Raw genomic sequence first — 19580 nt, forward strand, 5'->3', positions numbered from 1 at the left:
TCTCAACCCCTCTTCACTGGATCCACCTTCCTCCTCCCCTTGGTTTGCCTCCTGGATGCTGGGCTGCTGCTGGCCAGAAATTATCCAGCTGCTTTGCTGGTCATCTTTGTCGTTCCCTGTGTGTCTGCAGCGCCTCCTTACCCACCGGGGCCCAGGAGTTTTCCATATGCGCCCTCTCACTACAGACCAATTCCAGATCAATCGGAAGTGGCTTTGCGGCTTTGCAGTTTTTCCTCAAGATGGCGACCGTCAAGCGTGAATTTAAGATTTTCGTTTCAGAAGAGGCCATTCATCCCAGTAAGGAAGTGGATCAGTTGCTATGGCCTGTGCTGTCAGCATCTTATTAAAAGTAAGTTATACACCATTCTCAACAAGTTAATCCAAATCAGCCCCTTAAGAAGAAAAAAATTAAGGTTAGGGGACCATATATAAGCGAATACGTGATAGTAGAAATTAGCTATGCCAGAGAGCCATTTGGGCATTTTGCCTTTAAATAAAAAGTTTTTTTCCATCTGTCTGTGCTGCCTTGCTCCATGGCTGCTTCCCAGCACAGTCAGCTGTAGCCCCGGGGAAGCACCTGTTGTCCAAGAGCAGTCAGTAGCTTGCCGCTTCAGCTCTGGACAAGTCTATCAAGTGCTTTGACACGTTTAAGAAGCAAGTACATGGCATTTTCGGAAGGTAGCATGGTCCTCAAGTGAGTTACTGGTATTTTACATCAGCAAAATAACTCAATTTTTGACAGGTTACAAACAAAAAAACTTTATGCATTTTATTCTTTTAGAATAAAATACATGCTGCTGTAATAAAATTGCCTTTAATCACTTAACAAGCCTAACCTTGACTCAAGCAGTGAATGCCTGTAAATATAATAAATGAAAAAAGCTAGTGTTTTTGTAACATAAAACAGTATCATTTATAGCTTGTCAATCGCATTTTGTCATCCAGCAAAAATAAAAAGCCTGGTAGAGAATTAAGTTATCTTCATACCTGCAAATGATGGAGGCTGTTTTTGTTAAGACTGTCAGAATTTACTAACCACAATTATGACATACAGTCCAAAGAATGCAGTCATCTCCTTATCATGTTAATTGTTCTCTTTTGAAGATGTGCTGTGTTGACTAATTGAACAATAATTCAAGTAGAGTGTCTCAGGAGAAACCACTTGAGCTCTGTCTTTGGAGTCTGGCTGGCGGCCCTGAGCATTACCAAAGGCTCTGACTCGCCCTGACTTTGTGTCGTCTTTTACAGGCCTCATCTTCTGCGCACGGCTTCATTCCCAGTGGGCTGGAAACAACCTAGGGTTGTGTTTTGTTTGGGAGTTGTTTGGTCAGGACCTTTTGAACATTAGTGTCCCAATGAAGTACTAGATATTATTTATGTAAGAATGAGTCTTTTTTAACAATAATATCCTTTCAGAAATTTCTAACTACTTTGTAACTGCATGACTTAACCTGGCGATAAAAGCAGTTATTAAAAATCTACCTTTTCTCCCACCCCCCAGAAAAAGTAAGTTATGTGCTCTGTGCCATTGGGTTAACCAAGTTTTCCTTAGTTGGAGGCAAGGCCACCACATATCGTTGTGCAGGTTGTGTCTAGTTCAAGAGGTGAGTGGGGGCCTATCCAGCCCCTGCTGGCTTAACCCAGAGGAACAGGTGCTCTTTTCTAATTGTTCCACCCAGAGGGGGCTGCTTTTTCTAGTTCTTATGATGGTATCCTATGTGTTAGAAGCGTCTCTATGTGAAAGCATGTTGACATTTCACTTTCACTCAATGTGGTGATACTATGAGGTCCCCCTTTGCTTGACTAGGAAACTCTGCTCACAAGTAAAACAACTGGAGAAAAATAGGTGGCAGAAAAAGAGTGTGCAACTTGTTAGTTGTGGTAGGTGTCCTACTAGTAACAAATACAATAATCTTTTTCCTTTAAAAATCTCTCTCCCATTTCCTGGTCTCTATTTTTATTTCCCTTCCTTCTTTATTCATGTTAGGTTAGTTTTAGTGTTTAGTTTTCTTAGTATTGATGTCGCTAATAAAGTTAGCTTCCACTTTTAATGGAGAGACACAGGACTAAAAAGATCTGACCCCTTGCTAAGAATATTACCCTGATCTGAACACATAACGTTTTGGTAAATCATAATAAACTCTTTTAGCTATGATTTGCTTTTATTAATGGAATATCTATAAGATTTCTTCAAGCTACCTTTCTGTAGCCTTTAATCCTGGCATGATTTATTGGATTTAAAGGATTAGGCCTGGATTTCATGTCTAAATGACATAAGGCACCGAGAGTGTCAGGTACTGTCAACTGCTGCTTCCGGCAATCATATGAATTCCTCATGACTCATTTTGTCCTACCAGCTATAATGCCTTTGTCAGCAGTGTCCTCATTGCTAAGAAGAATACACATACATGAAAACCAACACATTTGTTTACAACATTGATTATAATGATAATAACAATATGCTTTGTATACATTATCTGACAGCCCTGAAAAGTAATTATTAGATCTATTTTATAGAGGAGAAAAAAGCCACAGACTGTCTCAAGTTGCATGAATAGATAAGTGTATACAGATAACATATACATGATACATTGTCATTAACTGAAGTCCATACTTTGGTTTTTACCTAACGTTCTTTTTCTGTTTTAGTATCCCTTCCAGGATACTACGTTACATTTAGTCATTCATGTCTCCTTAGACTCCTCTAGACCGTGACAATTTCTTTTTTAGGCTTTCCTTGTGTGTTTTTTTTTCCCCAGCCACGCTGCGCGGCTTGCAGGATCATAGTTGCCCAACCAGGGGTTGAACCCGGGTCCTGGCAGTGAAAGCACTGAATCCTAACCAGTGGGCCACCAGGGAATTCCTGAGGCTTTCCTTGTTTTTGATGACTTTGGCAGTTTTGAGGAGTACTGGTCAGATATTTTGTAGAATGCTCCTCTATTGGAATTTGTCTGGTGTTTTTCTCATGGTTAGACTGAAATAATGGATTTTGGGGAGGAAGACACAGAGGTTAGGTAGCATTTTCATCACATCATTTCCAGAGTACATACTGTCAACATGATTTATTACAGTTGATGTTGACCTCAGTCACTTGCTGAGGTAGTGTTAGGTTTCTCTACTGTAAAGTTACTCTTTTTTCCATCTTTCCATGCTGTGCTCTTTGGAAGGAAGTCTCTATGTACAGCCCACACTTAGGGAGTGGGGAGTTATGTTCCCTCTCCTTGGGAGTAGAGTATCTTCATAAATTATTTGGGATTCTTCTGCATGGGAGATTTGTCTTTTCTCTCCTTTTTATTAATTCATTCAGTCATTTACTAATATCAGTATGGGCTCATGAATTTTATTTTATACTTTGGGTTATAATTAAGTGCATCTTTATTTTGTTTCTCAAGTTGTTCCAGCTTTGGCCATTGGGAGCTCATTCAGTTGACTACTGTGTCCCTTTGACATACCCCCATCAACATAGGGTTTTTGTTTAGTTTGAGCACTTCTCTAGTTTCTGGCATATAAGATCTTTCAGCTTCTTCTTGTTGTATATTTTCTGCTTCAATCGTAAATCAGCCTTTTTTTTTTCCCCAAGGAGCCCTGATTCCTTTTATTGGAGTATGATATTATAATCCAAGATCTGAGTGCTAGGTGTGCTCATTTCTACACAGAACATTTTAAAAACTATGTTTCAAAGGTAATTTTGTCAATAGTGTAATTCTGCTCCATGCTACTATAATCTCTGTAAATAATTTAGAGTATCCAGAAAGCATTGGCATCTCATTAAGCAACAACCTTTTCCTTGTGATACAGTTTAGACTTCTAGGCAATAAATTATAATCAAGTTTAAAGTGCTTGGCTTTGAATTTCCATTAGTTAGAATAAAGTAAAAAGATCCAACAATATAAGTTGGACATGTACTTAAATTATGGATACTTGATCATTTATTTCTAAGTACTAGCTCAAAGCCATTGGTTTTTTTCAGTGAAGATTTTAATAATATATAATAAAGATAATATGTAGTTATTTACAACATTATTTTTCAAAAGGTAATACATTCACAAGGTTAAAAAATAAAAGTAATATAAAAAGATATACATAATATGTATAGCTGATTCACTTTGTTATAAAGCAGAAACTAACACACCATTGTAAACCAATTATACTCCAATAAAGATGTTTAAAAAAAAAAAAGATATACATAGAGAAGTCACACTTTCATCCTGTTTCCATCCAACCTTTCCCCTAAATTCCACTTTAGGAAACCATTTGTCAGTTTCTTGTGTATCCGCTAGAGTTTCTTTTGCAAATACAGTATATAATTTTCCTCCTTTATTACATATGAAGTAGCATGCTAGAAATATATAGTACTATTTTCCTCCTTTATTACATATGAAGTAGCATGCTAGAAATATATAGTACTGATTCCTTTTTGCATGTAACATTGCTTGATTAAAGAACTATAAAATTTTAGAGTTGGAAAGGGCCCTATGTTTTAATCTATTTATTCAAAAAACTTTTATTGAGCGTCTATGTGCCAGGTTAATGCTAAGCACCAGATGAGTGAAAATGAATGACTTCCTCTTCTCTAGGAGCTCGTAGTCCGGTGAGAAATTCCTTCTCCAGAATCCCTTCTTTATCATTGTGCAGCCTCAGCTTAAATTGAAGAGGTGTTCACTACCTTCAGAGACTGTTCTGTTTATTAAATGGCTTCTCTGTTTGGTTTCCTAATTGTGAGCTGAAGCTTTCCTCCTTGTAGCTTGTATCTCTTCTAGTTTGGACTTTTATATCATGATGAAATGTTGAACAGATTCATTATGTCTTCCCTGAGTCTGATAATTCATAAGGTAGATATAGATTGCCAGTATAAGAATTTTCTTTCATTCTCCAGTTAATCCAGACGCCCCCCTCTCCCACTTGACTAATGTCTTGTTAGGGCTTGAGTGATGAACTTGCCTCTGTGGATGCTGATGAAGGCAAATTAATGGGTGAGACAGTGGGTCTGCAACATGGCAGCCCTTTCATGAAAATCCTAAATATTTTTTCTAGCAAAGGTTACTGTCATAGCTAAATACTATAAATATTCTAATAGTACATTAATAAATATCTAAGAAAATCATATCTTTATATCATGACTTCCCCAATTGTTATAAAGTTGGTTGCTCCCTACCCTGTAGTCTCATAACATGTTCAGATTTCATTAGGTTATACTTAATTTGTCTACAGGGCTTTCTACAGCACCAGAGTGAGTTCCTGTGAGCAGCAGTAATAGTAATTATCATGACAGTAATCATTAATTGATTGCCCATTTTGTGCCAGCCACTGAGCTAAAGCACTTTATTTTATTTAATAACCTCAGCACAATTCTATGATGTTTCACAGATGATGCACCTGCACATCAAAGTTAAATAAAAGTGATGGAGTAAGAATTTGATCCCTTTGTTTTGACTCAAAAGCCTAAGCTCTTAACTACTGTACTTTATTTACTTGGCTCCCAGGAGGTAATTGTATGAACAAATGAATGAACCAATATATCCCTGTTCAAGGGTCTTTTCATACCACATCTATCTCTAAGTAAACATTCTCATTTACCAGAACAATGTACATTTTGACCTTTTCTATAAAGTGCAAGAGGTATGTATGTTAGGAGGTTGCTAAAACAAATGTACAAGGAAAATTTAGTACTAATTTCCTGAAATTAAGAGTGCTATGGGCATAGTAGAAGATCTAAGGGAGCTCACTCTTTAGTAAAAAGTGTGGTGATTGAGCTGAACAGGAAATGTGTACTCAGATTTTAGATGTTTTCTTCTGTAATGTTTTCTATTCCAGTCTTTCCCCAGATTATTTTGTCACTGCAAACTCAACATAGTGATTATCACAGCAGGTGCAGGCCAGATAAAGAGAAACATACCTTGATTTAATCCAGAGAAATGTGTCCATGTTTAAATTAATGATTTCCAGTATTATCTAACACAGTCTCCACTGCAAAGTGATTATTGTTTCCAATCCAGGTCACCTTTATTTTGGCTGTTCAGTGAATAATAATTTTTTTTGTGTGGGGGGGTGCGTTTAGTAACTTGGTAGAGAAAAATAATGGGTATTAAACTCTAAACTACCGATATAGCCAGAATCGCTTCCTGTTTTGTTAATTTAACATGTATTTTGCATAATCAGTGTGTGTACCATAATGAAGATTTCTTTAAATACTAGCGTATATGAAAAGATAATTTGCTGAATCGTAGTGTGTAAATCCAAGTTTTACAAACTAAAGACTTTCATATCTGAGCTGTTTTCCAGATTGCTGAGGGTGCTGAAGTGAAAGCACAATACGTTATTGACTAACCCTCCAAGATTGTACTAGACTCCTCACTGGTGCATGCACAAAGTGGACAAATTTAAGATATACTTTGGAAATAAAACATGCAGGACCACTGACAGATTTTGTATAGTGAGGGACAGGGAAGAGTGAAAAATGACTTCTGGATTTTTACCTTGAGCGATTGATTGGATGGTAGTTCCATTTATCTGAATTGTGATGCTTTCAAGGAGGTGGGAGTCAGTGAAGGAAGTAGGAGGGAGTGTTGAGTTTAGGGGAGAAAAACCAAGATTTCCAATTGGGACATGTTAAATTTGAGATATCTGAAAAGATACTCAAGAGGAGATATCAAACAGGTAGCTGGTAGCTGATTATGAGTCTGGAGCTCAGAAATCTAGGTTGTGATATTCAGCCAAATTACTGTATTTTATAAAAAATAAATTTATTTATTTATTTATTTATTTATTTATTTATTTTTGGCTACATTGGGTTTTTGTTGCTGCGCGTGGGCTTTCTCTAGTTGCGGCGAGTGGGGGCTACTCTTCGTTGCGGTGTGTGGGCTTCTCACTGCGGTGGCTTCTCTTGTTGCGGAGCACGGGCTCTAGGCGCACGGGCTTCAGTAGTTGTGGCACATGGGCTCAGTAGTTGTGGCTCGTAGGCTCAGTAGCTGTGGCTCACGGGCTTAGTTGCTCTGCAGCACGTGGGATCGTCCCAGGCCAGGGCTCGAACCCGTGTTCCCTGCATTGGCAGGCGGATTCTTCACCACTGAGCCACCAGGGAAACCCACTCTCAGCACCTCTATTCAACGTAGTATTGAAGTCCCAGCCACAGCAATTAGACAAGAAAAAGAAAGAAAAGGTATGCAGATTGGAAGGGAACAGGTAAAACTGTCACTATTTGCAGATGACATGATACTCTATGTAGAGAATAATAAAGACCACACAAAAACTATTAGAACTAACAAATGAATTCAGCAAGGTAGCAGGATACAAGTTAATATACAGAAATCAGTTACATTTCTCTACACTAACAATCAAATATCAGAGAAAGTTAAAAAAAATCCTGTTTAAAATTACGTTTAAACAAAACCCCGGGACTTCCCTGGCGGTCCAGTGGTTAAGACTCCGCGCTTCCTTGGCCCGGGGCAGGGGGCAGGGGACACGGGTTCGATCCCTGGTCGGGAACTAAGATACCGCATGCCGCGCAGCATGGCCAAAAATAAAATAAAATAAAAAAATAAAAATAAAAAAACCCCCTAGGAATAAACCAAGGAAGTGAAACACCTATATGCTGAAAACCATAAAACATTGATAGAGGAAATCAAAAAATGATTCAAAGAAATGGAAAGCTATCCCATGCTCTTGGATTGGAAGAATTAATATTGTTAAAATGGCCATACTACCAAAGCAAGCTACAGATATAATGTGATCCCTGTCAAATTACCCATGACATTTTTCATAGAACTAGAACAAATAATCCTAAAATTTATACGGAACCATAAAAGACGCAGAATTGCCAAAGCAATCCTGAGGAAAAAGAACAAAGCAGGAGGCATAACCCTCCCAGACTTCAGACAGTACTGCAAAGCGACAGTAATCAAAACAGTGTGGTATTGGCCCAAAAACAGACATATGAATCAATGGAACAGAATAGAGAGCCCAGAAATAAACCCACACACCCATGGTCAATTAATCTATGACAAAAGAGGCAAGATTATACAGTGAGGAAAAGACAGTCTCTTTAGCAAGTGATGTTGGGAAAGGTTGACAGCTGCATGGAAATCAGTGAAGTTAGAACACAGCCTTACACCATACACAAAAATAAACTCAAATGGCTTAAAGACTAAAATATAAGACATGACACCATAAAACTCCTAGAAGAGAACATAGGCAAAGCATTCTCTGACATAGATCATACCAGTGTTTTCTTAGGTCAGTCTACCAAGGCAATAGAGATAAAAGCGAAAATAAATAAATGGGACCTAATCAAACTTAAAGTCTTTTGCACAGCAAAGGAAACCATCAACAAAAAGACAATCTATGGACCAGAAGGAAATATCTGCAAATGATGTGACCGACAAGGGCTTAATTTCCAAACTATAGAAACAGCTGGGGCTTCCCTGGTGGCGCAGCGGTTGAGAATCTGCCTGCCAATGCAGGGGACACGGGTTCGAGCCCTGGTCTGGGAAGATCCCACATGCTGCGGAGCAACTAGGCCCGTGAGCCACAATTACTGAGCCTGCGCGTCTGGAGCCTGTGCTCCGCAACAAGAGAGGCCGCGATAGTGAGAGGCCCGCGCACCGCGATGAAGAGTGGCCCCCGCTTGCCGCAACTAGAGAAAGCCCTCGCACAGAAACGAAGACCCAACACAGCCATAAATAAATAAAAATAAATAAAATTTAAAAAAAAAACAGCTTATACAACTCAATAACAAAACAACAAACAACCCAATCAAAAATTGGGCAGAAGGCCTAAGTAGACATTTCTCCAAAGAAGACATACAGATGGCCAATAGGCAGGCACATGAAAAGATACTTAACATCACTAATCATCAGAGAAATGCAAATCAAAATGACAATGAGATATCACCTCACACCGGCCAGAATGGCTGTTATTAAAATGTCTGCAAATAACATGTTGAGAGGGTGTGGAGAAAAGGGAACCCTCCTACACTGTTGATGGGGATGTCAGTTGGTGCAGCCATTATGGAAAACAGAATGGAGGTTCCTCAAAAAACTAAAAATAGAGTTGCCATATGATCCAGCAATTCCACTCCTGGGCATATATCCAGAGAAAACTATAATTTGAAAAGATGCATGCACCCCTATGTTCACAGCAGCACTATTTACAATAGCCAAGACATGGAAACAACCTAAATGTCCACTGCAGATGAATGGATAAAGATGATGTGGGGTGTGTGTGTGTGTGTGTGTGTGTGTGTGTGTGTATGTATGAAATAAAGAGTGAAATAATGCCAACATGGATGGACCTAGAGATTATCATACTGAGTGAATCGTTTAAGAAGATATGGCACATATATACAATGGAATATTACTCTGCCCTAAAAAAGAATGAAGTATTGCCATTTGCAGCAACATGGATGGACCTAGAAGAATATCATACTACGTGAAGTAAGTCAGACAGAGAAAGACAAATATTATATGATATCACTCCTATATGGAATCTAAAAGAAATGATATAAATGAACTTATTTACAAAACAGAAATAGACTCACAGACATAGAAAACAAACTTACGGTTACCAAAGGGGAGAGGGAGGTAGGGAGGGATAAATAAGGATATGGGATTAACAGATACAAACTACTATACATAAAATAGATAAGCAACAAGGATTTATGGTATAGTGCAGGGAACTATATTCAATATCTTGTAATAACCTATGATGGAACACAATTTGAAAAAATACATATATACATCTGAATTACTTTCTGTACACCTGAAACTAACACAATATTGTAAATCAACTATACTTCAATTAAAAAAAAAATTAAAATAGGATAATGACCCCAAAATACAGATAGTACTAAAAAAAAAAAAAAAAAAGTGTGTCTGTTCTAGCGAGCAATATAGTTAGATCTCATTTTATGCAGTGTGAAAATCTCTGCCTTTTGAGTGGACTGTTTATTCACATTTACTGTTACTGTGATATGTTTGGATTTATGCTTGTCATTTTGCTGTTTCTGTATGTCTTGTGTCTTCTTTTGTTCCTTGGTTTCTCCTTTACTGTCTTTTTTTGCATTTTCTAAAGTACCATTTTAATTATTTAATTTTAAATTATGTTTTTTGAGGGGTTTTTTTTAGTGGTTGCTCTTGGAGTTACAATATCAGCTTAAGGTACCTGGATGTACTTCACATTTTTGCACACTTAATTCCAATAAAATATAGAAACTTTGCTCCATTGTAGCATCAATCCCTCACCCACTTTTGTGCTATTATTGTTGTATATGTCTATATGTATTAAAAATTCAACAATACAGTGTTATAATTATTGCTTTATATAATCTTAAGTCTTTTGTAGAAGCTAAGAGAAGACAAAAATATATTTATGAATTTTTTTTATATTAACCTTATTTTTCACTTTTGATATTCATTTCTTTGTCTAGATTTGAGTTACTGTCTGGTGTCACTGCCTTGCTCTACTCTAGTATCTTTCCCTTCCTCTTCTGGTTGTTATTGTCAAATACCTTCTATCTGTATATCTTGTAGACCCAACAATAAATTTTATATAGTTTTATGCAGTTGTGTTTTAAATAAGAGGTAGGTGTATGTGTGTGTGTGTATGTATACACACACACACACACACATTTATATAAATAAATTATATTTCACTATTACCAGTGCTCCTTTCTTCATGTTGGTATGAATTGCTGCGTGGTATCACTTCCTTTCAGCCTGAAGAAACTTCTTCAGTATCTGTTGTAAGGCAGGTCGGCTGCTAGCAGTGACTTCTCTCAATGTTTATTTATTTGGGAATGTCTTTATTCTGCCTTCATTTTTGAAATATGGATTTGCTACATATAGTACTCTTGGTTGAGTTTCTCTTCCAGCACTTTGAATGTCATTCAACTGTCTTCTGGCCTCCATTGCTTCAGATTAGAAGTTAGCTGTTAACTTATTTTGGTTCTCTGGTATGCAGTGAGTCTGTTTTCTCCTACTATTTCCAATATTTTTTCTGTGGCTTTTGACAGTTCAACTATGGTGTGTCTAAGTAAGAATCCCTTTCAGTATATCCTACCTGGAGTTCCTTAAACTTCTTGAATGTGCAGATTAATGTTTTTCATATTTGGGAAGTTTCACCCATTATTTCTTTGAATGTGTTTGCTCCTTTCCTCTCCTTCTGGTACTACTATAACGCATGTTGGTGTGTTTAATGGTCCCCCACAAGTCTCTGTTATTTCTTGTTTTCTTTCTGATCTTTAATTTCTATAGTTTACAAATTACCAGACATTTTCTGTGAGACAAACCTACCATCTCCAAATAAGGCCTTTTTTCTATACTTAAGACCTTTATCTTTTTCCTGTCCTATTGCATTGGCTAGGAGGATCTCCAGTAAGATGTTAAATAGAAACAGTGATAGTGGGTGTATCCTTGTCTTGTTCCTGACTGTAATGAAAATACTTCTAAATTTTCTTCATTATTTGTGATGTTTGTTTTGGATTTTTGATAGATACCTTTTTAGGTTAAGTTTCCTTTTCTTCTTAGATGGTTGAGTTTTACTTTTATTAAACCCTAATGGATTTGGAATTTCATCAGGTTTTTGTACAATTCAAATGATCTTTTTCTTTAAATCTCACATAGTGTAATATATTAATAGATTTTCTGATATTGAACCATCTTTGCATTTCTGGGCTAAAACTTACTTGGTCATGAAGTAGTTTTCAAAAACCCCACTTAAGTATATTTGCTAATATTTTATTTAGTACTTGTGTATCTGTGTAAATAAATAATATGAGTTTACTATTTTTTATCTGGTCTTTTGCTCAGTTTCAGTATCAAGGTTTTTTTTTTTGTTTTTTTTTTTTTTTAGAGGTAGTGAACCAAAGGGCCAGTTTTATTTATTAAAAAAAAGTTTTGTAGATCATGACTATATATAACTCTGATTTTAAAATAAAGAACAGAAGCTTTCAGGAATACTCAACAAGTACAGGGTAAAACCCAAGGACTATCACAGTTTTATCTTCCTACTTTTTCCAGCCCCTATTTTTGCTCTTCCTAACAACTGTTAGTACTCATATAATAATAGTATTCTTGTCTTTGTCTGTATCTTTTTTTTTTTTTAACATCTTTATTGAAGTATAATTGCCTTACAATGGTGTGTTAGCTTCTGCTTTATAACAAAGTGAATCAGTTATACATATACAATATGTTCCCATTTCTCTTCCCTCTTGCATCTCCCTCCCTCCCACCCTCCCCATCCCACCCCTCTAGGTGGTCACAAAGCACCGAGCTGGTCTCCCTGTGCTATGCGGCTGCTTCCCACTAGTTATCTATTTTACATTTGGTAGTGTATATATGTCCATGACACTCTCTTACCCTGTCACATCTCACCCCACCCCCTCCCCATATCCTCAAGTCCATTCTCTAGTAGGTCTGTGTCTTTATTCCCGTCTTGCCACTAGGTTCTTCATGGCCTTTTTTTTTTTTTTTCCCTTAGATTCCGTATATATGTGTTAGCATACTGTATTTGTTTTTCTCTTTCTGACTTACTTCACTCTGTATGACAGACTCTAACTCCATCCACCTCATTACAAATACCTCCATTTCATTTCTTTTTATGGCTGAGTAATATTCCATTGTATATATGTGCCACATCTTCTTTATCCATTCATCTGTCGATGGACATTTAGGTTGCTTCCATGTCCTGGCTATTGTAAATAGAGCTGCAATGAACATTTTGGTACATGACTCTTTTTGACCTATGGTTTTCTCAGGGTATATGCCCAGTATTGGGATTGCTGGGTCGTATGGTAGTTCTATTTGTAGTTTTTTAAGGAACCTCCATACTGTTCTCCATAGTGGCTGTATCAATTTACATTCCCACCAACAGTGCAAGAGTGTTCCCTTTCCTCCACACCCTCTCCAGCATTTATTGTTTCTAGATTTTTTGATGATGGCCATTCTGACCGGTGTGAGATGATATCTCATTGTAGTTTTGATTTGCATTTCTCTAATGATTAATGATGTTGAGCATTCTTTCATGTGTCTGTAGGCCATCTGTATATCTTCTTTGGAGAAATGTCTATTTAGGTCTTCTGCCCATTTTTGGATTGGGTTGTTGGTTTTTTTGTTATTGAGCTGCATGAGCTGCTTGTATATCCCCACCAAAAATTTTTTTCTGTTATCTAATAAAATAGGTTGCATAAGAACAAACTGTTCCTTGAAATTTTGATATAACTTGTTTGTAAAACAGTTGAAAGGGTGAGGGGCTAGATTTTTGTTAAAAGTTCATTAATGTAATTTGTTTATTCAGATTTTCCATTTCTTCTTAAGTCATTTTAGGAAGTTTTCTAGCTGTCCATTTCATCCAAGTTTTATACTGGCATGTGTTTCATATTTTATGACTTTCTAAACCTTTACTGTATTTCTGCTTACCTCTCCTGTTTCCTGATATTATTTGTTGGGGACATTGTGCCCTCGTTTTGCTAGATATTCCTCTAACTTATTAGTCCTCCTCTCCCCAAGAATTACTTTCTATTTTATTGATACTGATGTTTTTAATCTTACTACTTTCTGCTTATTTTTTAAAACTTCCTTTTACTTTATGGTTAGTAACTCTTATCCTTGATCTTTTTTGTTTTTAAAAAAATGCATCTAAGAATATAAATTTAACAGTAAGTACCACTTTTTATTTTGTTTTGTGGCACTTTTATTGTCATTCAGGTATAAGTATTTTGTAATTCCTAGTTTTATTTTGTCTTTAACTCAGCAAGTTAAGAGTATGCTTTTAGCTTTGAAACATTTTAAAATTTGTTATATTGTGGTTGATTCTAACATAGCTCAGTTGACATCAGAGAAATGCGGGTTAACATCCACTCTTTGAAATCTGTTAAGGCTTCCTTTGTGACCTAGTTAATACAGTTTTTGTAAATGTTCCTTTATGTATTTGGGGGGGAAATAGACTTAATTGGAGGATCTTTCTATATCCATTCACACTTACTGATTTGGTTTAGTTTTACTAAATTACAAATTTTTAATTAATTATTACTGAGCTGTCAGTTTCTGATAAAGGTAGTTACTCAAATCCACCTAGCGTTTCCCAATTTTTTTCCAATATATTTTGAGGCCATTTCAATGAGTTGCATCTAAGTTCATGATTATTATGTACTGTTGGATTGTTTCATATATTATGTAGTATCTCTGTGTATCCTTAGTAATGCTTTTTTATTGTTGAAATTCTCTTGTTTGCCATTACTGTATCTGCACTAACTTTCTGGCTAATAGTTACCACTTTTTAAATTCAATGAGAAAAAAATTCTGATAAAATAATGTTTAAAATAGTTCACATACCCAAAACATCAGACTATGCCAAATTTTCTTCCCTTGCCTAGTGGGACTAAGGCCTGATTATGTTTTGCTGACAGTTACATTCCATGTATACTTGTTTCTCTGTTTCCCTTAACTAAGATTTTTGCTCTAAATGGATTATTCTCTGAGAAAAATTATTTCAAAGAAAGACTTGATAAGGGATATTGATTTGTGTTTAAATTTTAATGGCATGAATGAATGTGTGTGTTTCTGCACAAAAGTCTATACAAAGTAGCGACAAAAGTTTGTCATAATTTATTTCTGTTGGGTAGATATTGTTGAAACTATGGTGTAACTGGAGTTGGATAGAGAACTGTTTTTTTCCCCCCATCGAAACATCAGACTTAGTTTTAATTTAGATAAATGTAAAAAAGTTTATCATTTAAAGTGAGAACTTTTTCTGACTTGAATTTTTTCTTCTCAGTGGGTATCTTAACTTTGTAGCATGGAAGTTAAGAGCATTTCCCCAAAACTGTAGTTATTGGGAGTGGCTGTAATCTGGCCACTGCCCCTTTCCATTTCTTGACTGGGCAGAGGCTTGGTGTCCACTCTGAAAGCTGTCATGGTTTGTCCTTTTAGAGCACAGAGACTCAAGTGGTAAGCCTAAGAGTACCACTGAGCTGTGCACACTCTCTGAAATATATTTCAGATCATATATTTAATCATAAAGTAAAATACCTCCTGGGTGAAAGGACTTTTATTCTACTTTAGGTCCTTTTAGTAGTGTTTTGATTTTTAGCACATTATTTTTATAATAAAATAACTTACCAGAAATACAAGTTTGAAAAAAATGAGAATGTTACTACAATCCTACATATATGTACAATTAAGATTATAAGACTTTCTTAACACAGCACTAAGTAACAAGATGTAGTTTATATTTAACTTAGGATACTCTAGTTCAGAAAGGTCAGTATTGTAATTCAGGTAACATGAATTCTTCCTATTAACTGGAGAAAATTAAAGGGAAGAGGAGGAGGGGTGCTAATATGATAGCAGTCCTTTTTATCTTACTTTCTTCTGGCTAAGAACCCTTGAAATTGATCTAATACAAACCCCTGGCTATGGAAAAGGACTTGAAGTGATAAAAGTTAAAACTTATAGTTGAAAATTTCAAAACTGTCACTTTCTTGTTTGGAGAATCTCTGCCAAGACAATAGAATTGTGGGCTCCATCCCTGAAGATTTTGATTTAGCCGATTTGGGATAGGGGGCTTAGACATCTGAATTTTTGATAGTTTTGTTGAGCGTTCCTAGTTGTAAACCACTCAGGGCAATTGTAACAGTTTTGCTAAGGTTAAAAAAAAACAACAACCTGTTATATAATACTATGTAATGAATGGATTTGGGGGTATCTTTTTCTTAGTTCCTGTGTGGAGTGGAATGAACATTGCTGCGGTCTCTCCGAAGGTTCTGAACTCAGATAAAGGAACTGATAAAGACCTGAGCAGGAGGAAAATGTCTGCAAAGTAGTGGTTGCCAGGTAGTATGTTTTGTATTTTCAGTACCTTGGAAGTTAGCTGTAAGCCTGAATTGTGCCAGAGGGATGAGACTTGGGTCCTTTAAGTATATGTTGTTGTATCTGCCGGACTTTTCTTTCCTTAGCACTTCTACTTTTATTTTGGTGTGATCATATTCACATTATAAACTCTTAAGCAGTTAGGGACTAAGTCTGTCTCACTCACTGCTGAGCCTAACCCAGTATCTGCCATATAGCAGGCACTCACTTGTTAACTGACAATATATTTTTTCTAATTGTTGCTATATATTCTTTACTGTTAATAGTAAAATTGATTTCACATTAACTTCTGGATCTCTGTACTTACGGTCATTAACTCTGTTTTCCTACCTTACATAACCAACTCCTATAAGAAATGCCCAGGAGAAATTATTGACGGAAACATTTCAGATTTGTGGCATTGTCAGGCTGCCATAATATGGATGTTCAAAGACTAGTATTTCTTCTAAAATTAACTTATGTTCATGATTTCTTCCAACTCCACAGTGGCTGTGAGGTGATTAAAAAGAAATGGGGTGTTGCCCTATCTGTGCTGATTTAACAAAGTATTCTGAAGAATCTTAGGAGTGCATCCAGTTTCCACCATGAGTAAGGTAGGATGTTTATGTTTGAAAAAATATTTAATATCAACATAAGATAGATGTAAAAGAGAATTGATGAAAATTTTTGAAGTTGATCTTGTGGAAGCACCTCTCTTCCTAAAATCTGTTCTTTGCTGCTGCTGCTGAAGAGACAGAGACAAAGGGATGGTGGTAGAGGAGGAAGAGGCCTACCTTTGTAGACCTCTGTCCTGACCTAGTGTGGTATTTCTTATACATTCTATTAGATAAAAGTCTTATTGCATCTTTATTATTTAACTGAGTGAACTAGCTCTACAAATATCTAGTAACATTGGGAACCACTGTGGTAGGTCTTGCCACATTTTGAGTTGTTCTCTAACAAACAGTTTCAATGAGGTCCAGTGAAGAGACTTAAGAAAGAAGCACTGATCACAAAAGTATTAGCAGTTGGTCTCCTGGGGAGGGGGAAGTTGGGGCCTGGATAAGATCCCTTTGCTAGTTTGAATGGGAGAAGGTAAAGTAAAATGGAATTAAATCCCTGGGAATAAAGTAATAGGAATTTTGAAGTGGTTCCCTGATAGGAAGTGGTTTAGGGGCACGGAGATAGGAAAAGGAGGGTTGGTCCCAGCAAACATGGCAAGAGGTTGGGGCCTATGTGGGAAGATGGCAGATGATTTTGAACAATAAATATGTCTAGTCATCTGTTTCAAATTGTTCTTTCCTTGTATCTTTTTCTGCTACAGTTCATACTACAAATCTGTTAAATACTCAATTCACCCAGCAACTGTTGTTTCTCATATTGCAGACCTTTGTTAGAAGAAAAGAGAAAGGAATAATTTTTAAGTCTTTACTTTCAGGGCCACTATTGAATAAATGAAGAGTATACCTTAGTGTTCCATGTATCCTGGGAGAGAATGTTATTACAGACCTCATAAAGGTAAAGCTGACCTCTGCAGAAGAGGCCTGTCTGAAAAAGGGTGCAGAAACTCTCTGGGAAATTCAGAAGGAGCGCAAGTTTTAAAGTTGCTTAAAACTACCGTTCTGAAGTTATCGAAAGAGAGATAGTAGTTACTTACAGGATTAAATACGTAAAACTTTTGAATAAACTCAAATTCCTAAAAGTCGGAAAAAAGAAGGAGGGAAGAGTGACTCCTCTATTTAGCCCCTCAGCTCTTTTATTTAGCATTCAAATGTTGGATGATACTTATTTTTTATAATTCCTAAGTCACTGCATCAAATAAGGTATTTTGGTACCTCTGATGTACCAGTACTTGCCTTGTATATTATATATGTAGTTGCCATTTGGTCCAAAAGAATGTATGATGTGTGTTTATTGTGTTTAGAGACCATGATTCTTTTCATCAAGTGTATGCTAATTATTTCGTTCTGGCTGGCTGATAAACCTGTGTTCATTTGTATGCTATAAAAAAGCTGTAACTTCCTTTACCATGTAAAAATAAATGTATACACAAAAATAACTCATTTAAATGTTAGCTTCAAACCTAACACTAGATTAAGCCTTGCTAGTTTCTATTCTGATAATTTTTACAAGTAGATTTTCATTTTGTAAGAAAAGATCTAAGCTATACAAACTCTTCAGTGATGAGTGAGTCCAAATTGGTCTTTCTTCTCTTGGGAGAAGTATAGAGTAGGCTGCCTGGCTCCCTGAATACCTTAAAACATTTTAAATTAGAATGTTCATTTCTTTATAACCTCATGAACCTTCTAGCTCTCTCATTTTGACAGAGAAAATTCTGTTCTGCTAGATAAGCTTTATAGGACATGTAGATCATTGGATGGGTGGCCACAATCTTGACTACAGAATCACTCGCCAGAAAGACTGACTTCAGATGACAATAAATGCAGAGAGGCAGTGTACACTGTACCTTCCTCCTTAATTGTGGCCAGACCATCTTGCCTAGTTAATATAAATTCTCAGGTGTGTAGCTTGGTACTGGCCACTCTGCTCCTTTCTTGATGAAAACAGTTATGGTTCTGTCAGGCCTGGAAAGGAAACAAATCTAGGCAGGAACTGGTAGGAGGATACCACCCAGGACCTTTCACAAAAAATCAAATCCTTCAATTTCAAATATTTGAAAATTTAGATTTCTATGTGGTATTATTATATCCCATATTGAATAGAATTCACTTTATATGCTAGAGGATAAATAATGCTAAATTTCAACTCACGATGGATATTATACTTTGCTAAATTAGAAGCCGAGCTTCTTATTTAGGTTTCATATATTTTTCCTAAAGATGTTCAGTAAAAGAGAAAAATTATGCAACAAATTTTATTTAGCATAGTCAGTCCCAACATTCAGCACAAAAAGAGTTTACAGAGGATAGAAAGTGCATTAATAAAAGCCAGTCTTTACCAAAAGAAAACAGAAAATATATTATTGATTCAAAATATTTTACACTTGAATGATAAACTGCAATAACTTATTCTGGGCACCTACTGATATAAGAGAAAGGAAGAGAAGAAAAGAATGCTTTAGAAGAGCTCAATCTCCAGCTGGTATCAGAGGAGTCAGTAGAGGTCACTGAGACCGGCAGTCTTTCTTGCTTTCTGCATTAGTGCCCTCAGCTGGAACTGTTTACGGGACAGAAGACGTACATGCTGTGAAGGAGGAAAAAGTTTCAACAGTTTAGACTGGCTCTGATCCAGGCCCAGGCATGAACTATCAGACAGTTTGTAACCTAGGTGGGAGCTAAGAACCTAAACTCATATCAACTTTCCTTTGGAGCCAATACTTATTATTACATGTGGCTTTTTAAACTCACTGGATTGATGCTGGCAGGTTGTGTTAAGGAAAGTAGTCTTCTGAGACCCTACAAAGGCCTTCTTCACAGGGAAAGCACCACATTGCAGGATCTGGCTCAGGAGTTCAAGCTGCACTTGAGACAACCAAGATGGCAGGGAAACTTGTACTGTGATCCTAACAAAAGTTACAAAAAACTTTTGTACAAACTGTGACTGTTTGTCCCCACTTGGCTAAAAAAGGGGAAGGGCAAGGATGAGTATAGCACAAGGCCAGCTTTTGTCCAGTGCCTGGCAAACAGCATACCTCTCTTGCCTCTCCATGTGTATCTTTCCCTAGGCTATGCCACCCAAGCAGGGGACAGTGTACAGAAAGGAAGTCCTCTCTAGGGT

The 19580-nt window shown here is 36.6% G+C and overlaps 1 protein-coding gene and 1 pseudogene across 1 annotated transcript in view; one reads left to right on the plus strand and one right to left on the minus strand.

The window, feature by feature from the left end:
• The first annotated feature begins 239 nt into the window (after positions 1-239).
• LOC137772231 (L-lactate dehydrogenase A-like 6A) lies at positions 240-17444 on the plus strand (annotated as a pseudogene).
• A 1286-nt stretch (positions 17445-18730) lies between these two features.
• Positions 18731-19580, minus strand: part of TSG101 (tumor susceptibility 101) — a 49542-nt gene continuing 48692 nt past the window's right edge. Inside the window, exon 10 of the mRNA XM_068554932.1 lies at positions 18731-19046. Coding sequence (XP_068411033.1) covers positions 18957-19046 — 90 coding nt within the window. The 3' untranslated portion in view covers positions 18731-18956. The remainder of the gene's footprint in view (positions 19047-19580) is intronic.

The sequence above is a fragment of the Eschrichtius robustus genome, chromosome 11 (assembly GCF_028021215.1).
Source record: "Eschrichtius robustus isolate mEscRob2 chromosome 11, mEscRob2.pri, whole genome shotgun sequence".
NCBI lineage: Eukaryota > Metazoa > Chordata > Mammalia > Artiodactyla > Eschrichtiidae > Eschrichtius > Eschrichtius robustus.